The sequence below is a fragment of the Haliotis rubra genome, unplaced genomic scaffold (assembly GCF_003918875.1).
Source record: "Haliotis rubra isolate DU_JTF1 unplaced genomic scaffold, ASM391887v1 Scf729, whole genome shotgun sequence".
NCBI lineage: Eukaryota > Metazoa > Mollusca > Gastropoda > Lepetellida > Haliotidae > Haliotis > Haliotis rubra.
The window spans coordinates 61,122-68,653 of NW_025767445.1; the positions used below are offsets into that span (position 1 = coordinate 61,122).

General features: G+C 38.5%; 1 protein-coding gene across 1 annotated transcript; it reads left to right on the forward strand.

Moving 5' to 3' along the window:
* The first annotated feature begins 792 nt into the window (after positions 1–792).
* LOC124259554 (DNA-binding protein D-ETS-3-like) lies at positions 793–7,065 on the forward strand. Its single transcript, XM_046693702.1, has 5 exons — positions 793–900; positions 2,865–3,532; positions 3,826–3,957; positions 4,291–4,362; positions 4,756–7,065. Exons 2-5 carry the CDS (start codon positions 2,890–2,892, stop codon positions 5,433–5,435), a joined length of 1,527 nt encoding a protein of 508 aa, XP_046549658.1. The 5' UTR covers positions 793–900; positions 2,865–2,889; the 3' UTR covers positions 5,436–7,065.
* Positions 7,066–7,532: the final 467 nt, after the last annotated feature.

The following is a 7,532-nucleotide window of genomic DNA, read 5'->3' on the forward strand; positions in this document are numbered from 1 at the left end:
CATTGTCTGGTAGAAATGACCAACTCGGAAATATTGATGATTATTTCGAAAGTATTTCCGATATGAAATAATCTGTGACGTAATCCACAGTACATCAAGCAAATATGTTTCTGGATATCACAAGTAACATAACTTCCAAACAGCTCACGTGAATTAAATTTCTCGAGAATCAAGATAATTTCTTCCCCAACAAACCCAACCCTACCCACCATATAAATGACTTAAATTATTTATTTATTATTAATAATGTGTTTGAGATTTAGTCATATCTTCATCCTGTGTACGACACAGGTTTGTTTAAGTGGGAAGAGATTCAACCACTACCACGTACATACTCGGTGTATTAAACTTCATAAAGAATTGAAAGGAGGCGCTCTAGCGAGTTTATCGTGCTCATGACAAACTCACCTCCAGCCACCACGAAACAAACCCCCGGCATTTATGAATGAGCTCCTATCGTAGCAAGCCCATATTTGTCAGCGGTAGGCGTGCTGCAGCTTCGCACAGTGGGCGGGGCTTAAGCTAAGGAACGGTAACTCTAACTGCCGCCTTTGAACACCTGTTATCTCAACTTCAAATTACTTTGCTGTAATTCCGAAGTCTGATAATTTGGATGGAAATGAGTAGCTGGAATAATCATATGATCACATCCTGGACAAGCTTATTGGTTTGCGAGTGCAGGTTGTGTTTAGAGAGAACGCCCCCGCAAGCCCGTGTTTATCAACAGCCTGACATGACTAACTGAGCCTCGTTCTGGTTTGACAGCCTCGTTCTGGTTTGACAGCCTCGTTTCGTCAAATAAAACTTGCCACAAAGCCCCGCGACTTGTCAATTCAAAGTCAGATACGATGGGATGAGAACGCTTTCTCACTAACACACGGACTTACCATTACTTACAAGGTAGGTGTCGTCAGCCTATCTAGATAGTTAAATGAGATATTCTGTTACGTCAACTACCGCCGGTTCTCACATGCCTGTTGCTGGCTCTTATGATACGCTGTTACAATGGTGAATTTTCATAACTTTACTAACTTTTAAACAGTTATACCACCATTTAATATTATCTGTACCTTTTTTTCAATCTAGGATGTATTTTGTGTCGTTATGATTCCTCGTAAATAATATACACAGTCAACAGCCCCATACATCGATAAACAAACTGAAAGTAGACTTGTATTACCTCCATGCATATATGTGGGCATCGTTTTCTACTAAGTAGTTTATTTTATAATCGTTAACGGTATATTGTGTATAACTACATACACATGAATCTAACAAGACAGACAGTGTTTAAAAGTGCATGTGTACATATACCTTGCTTGACTATAATATGAATACAGAACACGTGTGACTAACATGCTAGCTTTACATACCCTACGTGTACTTACACAGATCGCGTCTACCGTTATCTGTACACACAGAATTGGCTGGACCCGTCCGGTCATATTATTCTTATGTATTTCTTGTACCGTTATGTGTATACATAAACATCACGCCTACCGGTATCTGTATATTCATTCACTATGCGCCAACGAATTATATAAGTTTACACAAATAAGCTTTTACTATTTTTGCAAATATACTGACATCGATATTTCATTTTGTGTTTTGTTTGATATACCGAATTTTAATGTTAAAAGTGAGCGAGTATGTTTTTACCTAGACTAGGATTTACGCCTCTTTTAGCAATTAATATTACCGAAATATCGTAATTTCGGAATGCTAGACCGAAGATTAAAGTGAACGTCTGTTTTAAATGCTGTTCTTGTCTAGCCTGTCTACGTATATATTTGTGTCGACACGAACCTACCCGAAGTTTCGTAACAGCAATCAGTCTACAGGCGGAGCTTCCTATATTCTCTATCAGATTCATACAAAGACTCCACCCTTACACGTAGATTAGGTTATAAATAAACGGATAGTTTATAAATAAACGGACTGTCTATCGGCTATTGTCACTGCTGTGAGTCCAACCTAGCAATTAGGACAGCATCGATAACTTGTGCACATACTAGTATACGCTACAGTGAATATGTATGATAAGAATACAGTTATGCTCTACTTTGAATAAACCTAACATACAACAGGAACCCACATGCAGGATCCCTCCCAACAAAGGCATAACACTCGCCTTTCTAAACTTTTTCAACTAAATGTCAGAGTTGAAACTAACGATCGTAGCTATTTAAGATCTCAGAGCAGCACCTGTTTTCCACTTTCTCTAATATTCCCAGCATTAGCCCGTGAGACCGGGGATATATAAACAATAGATCTTTGTCGCTGTAATCGGTCACAGACTCAAATACACCGCCCACACAGTCGAGCTTGGGACATTCCGCAGTTACCTCCCTTTGCGCCAGTGATTCAAGTTGAACATGAGTGTGGGCCAAATTTCCCAGGTTATATTTTTAGAACACCGTGTCATGTGTCGCCAGGACAGTCGTATCACGTTACCATAGATGTGGAGCCGGGGCGTCATGCACGTATACCTATGTTCGATGTACAGGCAGCATGTGCCAACCCCCACACAGCTCTTACAAAGACTGTCTATATACACAGTACTAAGACATCGACAGGATAACAAAGATGATTATCTTTTGAACAGATTTAATGTTTTAAATTATAAAGTTCAAATTGAACAGAGTGTAAACTCAATTTTCTTCTTCAAGCTTTTGTAGTTACTGTTGACAACCCTCATCTCCAACCCGCTCAATTAAACATACAACATTCACGGACAAGATGTTTTTATCTGAAGACTAAATGTTAATGTCAGGTTTCGTATCGACATAATTTATGTGATCTTTAATGAGATTTAAATTTGAATTAAAGTCCAATATTTTTATAAGGAAATCTTTCCTTTCTAGTTCCCGGATCTCATAATTCACAAGGATGTATACAGAATCGGGAGAACTTCATTTCCGTGATCCCTTCACTGAAGACCAGACGGTCCCAACGTACCAGCAAACCCTTGAAGTTGCCGGCATCCCTTATCTGGTCACATTTGATGACATGCCATCAAGATTAAAGCCAGGATCCGCCAGCACCTCTGAAGAAGTGTTATCCTGGCTGAGCCAAGAATCCTTGGAGATGTATTCGGACACACCGGAAAAACATCATTCCCCACTTGGAAAACATGCCTGCTCCATGGATCAAGACCTCTTTTCTGAGGGTTCTTCCTTCAATAGTCTCTCACAAGCTTCATCTCAAGGTGACTCGTCCGATATGTATTCTGCCTCACAGTCCGTTCTCAATGGGTCTCCCGTCTACACCGATCTTAGTGCCATGTCACTATCGTCCAGTTTGCCATATGGTCAACGATCTCCATCTGACCACCTCGATGCCTTCGGTTCCTCCCCGATGATCGGTTCCTATCCCTACCAGGACCACGCCCCTACTCCTTCCTCCCTTCCTGTCTCACCGCCCAGCTACAAGGAGACCATTGCACACCGCCGCCTGACGTCACGTGGACCAGGGTACTCCACAACGTTGGATGACGTCTTCAAGGCCATTGCCCATTTGGAAGATGAAGAAGGTACGGGACTGATTTATGTAGATTATATGAGTGAGTGAGTTTAGTTACGCCGCTTTTAGCAATATTCCAGCAATATCTGGCGGGGGACACCAGAAATGGGCGTACATTATGTACATTTTATCAATATATTATTATTTCATTATTTTGATTCATTTTCTATCAATAACGTCACACATCATGTTTATATTTTATCTGTTATTGGTAAATATGAAATATAATGACAAGAATTGATAACACATGTAACCACTTTAGTAGGTCATGTTTACATTATTTTGTTCTGTTTTTTTTCACAGCTAAGGGTCGGGGATCGCCAATATCCTATGACTGTGTTCCCCAGACGAGCCACCCCAACCACGCCCACACGAGCAGCAGCCCCGCCCCTAGTCCCACCCTGAGTCGCTGCACCCCCAGTCCACAGGTGCCAGGTGAGTTGCTTGAATAGAAGGTGCAGCTGGTTTATCGTTAGTGTTGGTGAACCAGTGAGTCGAATATATCATAAATATGACTAGGTTTGTAAACAGCATGAGTATATCAAAAATACATTATTCGGGATATCTGTACGTCATGATTTTACAATATTCGATATTTTTCGGTTAATTATGAAAGTATTACTAATACCACTGAATGGAATTATCTGGCTCTGGGCAAACACGCTTTTAACGGCACATCACTGTGATAAACAACATGACCGTGTTGAACTATATGACGAATAAACAATATGCTTGCTGTATTTAACATGGCTTGTGATTATTTTCCAGCGCCCCCAAAAGCAAAACCTTCAGTATTTGACCCAGAAGATCTGCGGAAGAAGGCAAAGGGCGTTCTTGAGTGTAAGTAGTAATTTATATCGAATCCCCATTGTTCCAAATCCTTATTCACTGAGCATTCTACCAAAGCAACCATATCTGTAGTTAATGTAAACCTTACATGATTATTGGCTTCCAAATGGCTGTGTTCTTAGGTCTAAAAAGTCCAAAACTTGCCCTTCCCTAATCTCAGTCTGTTTGCCTTGGGTTAAAGTCCCAGATTTACCCTATATATTTTAACCTATTGTTTAGCACGCTGGTCGATTATTCTGAATTCAGAAAACTAACTCGGATTGAAGAACTTATGTTTCTTCAATGGTATTTCGTGGCTTCGAATCCCAGAGGCTCCCCGATTCCGAGGCTTGTTAAACACGGTAATTTGGTATGTGTATTTATATATACATATTTTGATTCCAGTGACGGGCCAGGTTCAGCTGTGGCAGTTCTTGCTGGAGTTGCTGACAGACAGCAACAACGACTCGTTCATCCGGTGGGAGGGAGAAGATGGAGAGTTCAGAATGGTTGACCACGATGAAGTTGCCAGACGTTGGGGGAAGCGGAAAAATAAGAACACTATGACTTATGATAAACTCAGTCGGGCAATGCGTTTCTACTACGACAAGAAAATTCTGACCAAAGTTCACGGGAGACGATACACTTATAAGTTTCACTTCGATATCATCATGAAGACTCAGAGAGGGTGCGTCAACTCCGTCCCAACCAAGGATACTCAAAAACTGTTAGCAATGGCCAACTTCTTTGTACCTTCTCCATGTGATTCTGAGAGGAGCTATTCTGCCCCTTCACCGGTTGACCCGGAAGTGCTGCCATCTTCATTCGGATCTCAGCCCCCAACGCCTCCTGAGTACAGAAACGAGGGGTACAGTCATGACGCCATGTTTCAAAGGCATGACGTCACCAGAGAATTGAATGACGTCACGGCACAATTACATGACGTCACATCATGGACCGACAGCCCACCATCACTTCCTCAGTATTCGTGTCAGCCCGACCCAACTCAAAGCCAATATTGCTCAAACATGTCTTCATATCAGAACGGAAATTGGTACGACACTACAAACTTTAACGGGTATTGAAGTCGTAGCGGTGCTATGCTGACGTTCTATTCACGAAACTCATTCTATTTGTGTTCAAGCGACGATTCAGAGGGATGTGATCCAAGGGACAGTTACGGTAACATCGCAGTAGACCCTATTCGCACCTTGAACCATATGCATGGGTTTATTTGTGATGGTCAAGGGGACCAATCATTATATGAACATTTAAAACGTGAATTACGAATAGTTTTATATTTTTCTCATGAAAATATTTATTTACATCTCTTGAGAGCCGATATTTCACGTCTTTCTTAAAAATTAGTCTTATCAAGCTATGCAGTTCGTATTATATAACTAGCGATAAAGCAGATATCCTATTGTTAAAGTATAGTGCTAAATCGTGCTATTTTACAGAAAAGTTCCATGTATTGCTGAATACTGTTATTATTATGCAGCATATTGATATATAAAATCTTCGTTACTTGTTTGTATATACTGTTTGCATTTGTAAGATATTTGCACAGGCGGGCCTGTGGAAAGTTGTGATATTTTGTTATATTTTTATATATCTTTTGCTTGTAACAAATTCATGTGAATGAGTGTTCAGGAATCATTCATAACCATATTCTCCCTATCACATTCCGCTAAATTCTTGACGGGCTAAAATTTAACATAATATAACCATTTTCTTTTCAGATCGAATTCGTAAAATGGAGCTTTAGATTTTCTTTAATTTATTAAACTGAAATTACAAAATAGAATCACCTCGTAAATCAAAAACGGTAAATATTCAATGAATATATTATTTTTATTATTTTCTTTCTTTGGATTTTACCATTTAATATTTCAATAAAGCAGTAACGTATTAAATCATTTTTTATCTATTGGTTATTATAACTACATGAAATATATTTGCAACAAACTTAGGTTTACTTGAGAAAAAGGTTTAGAAAACCAAGGGTAATATTTATTGCAATGCTTGACTCATTTGACATGTTTTATATGTTTCAAGATGGCGCTGGTTTTCGCCATTAAATCAGTTTCACATATGATCTCATCCCTAATTTTCTCTTCAGTGGAAAAATAGTTTATGAAGTACATGTGTATGTAGTTTAAAACCCTTCCCAGTTTATTCAACGCTTGTTGAACCCCCACCCCCGAAATGCGTGGAGGCAAATGGAAATATCACGTGAATCCCACTCCCAGCAAATAATTACAAAACGTTTTATTTACATTTGTAATAAAACTGAACAAACATAAGGAAATGCAAATTACAAATGTCATAACTGGAATTGTTTTAATCAGACTCTAAATTTTAATTAGATTGTAACTTTACATTTACGTCTTAAATTAACCACGATCTTTCTTTACTAAATGTATACTGTAGTTTTGAATTAAATAAAAAGAAAAGCATGTATCAAGTTCAAGAATGACTGCTTGAAGTCATGGTCTTACCTTTTTGATATGGTAATAATATTTATTTTCCACTTTCCGTGAACACTTTCCCATGTTCTTTTGTCTGTTCACCCACTGTCAACCATCGTCATTGTGTGAGTGTGACTGCGTTTGCTATGTTGTGTCCAGCGAGAATGAACAATCGTTACAGCCATTGTATATATGTATACTTGAATATGAAATATATTTTATAAATAAACATATTTTAAATTTATGAATGTTTATGTTTTGAGTTTCCATTCCAGTTAGTAATCATACCCAGCTGGTCGTTCAGTTTGTTACTGTTTTCGTTTTTGAGGTAATTTTCAATTTTATCGGGTTTTAATTTAAGTGAGGGTCACAGTTGATGGTCGGTGTCAATTGTAGCATTTTCAGTCTAGCACACGTCAAGTATGGTAAATAAGGAAATATAAGGTTTGATATTCACCGCGGGCAATCCTTAAATGTCATGAAATTACAAATATCAATTGACTGAATTCATATTTCCTCTTAACAGAAAAAAAAGAAAACTTTCACTAAATTATCCTGGGACATAAACACCAGAACATGTTTACAATTCAATAACAACACATGATATGATATTGTCAAGGGCACATAGAATGTTATCCTAATACAATTGTTGTCCCAAGAAATATAATAAATATTTTGCTTCAGAACATTTAAAACTAAATTGTCTGTCAC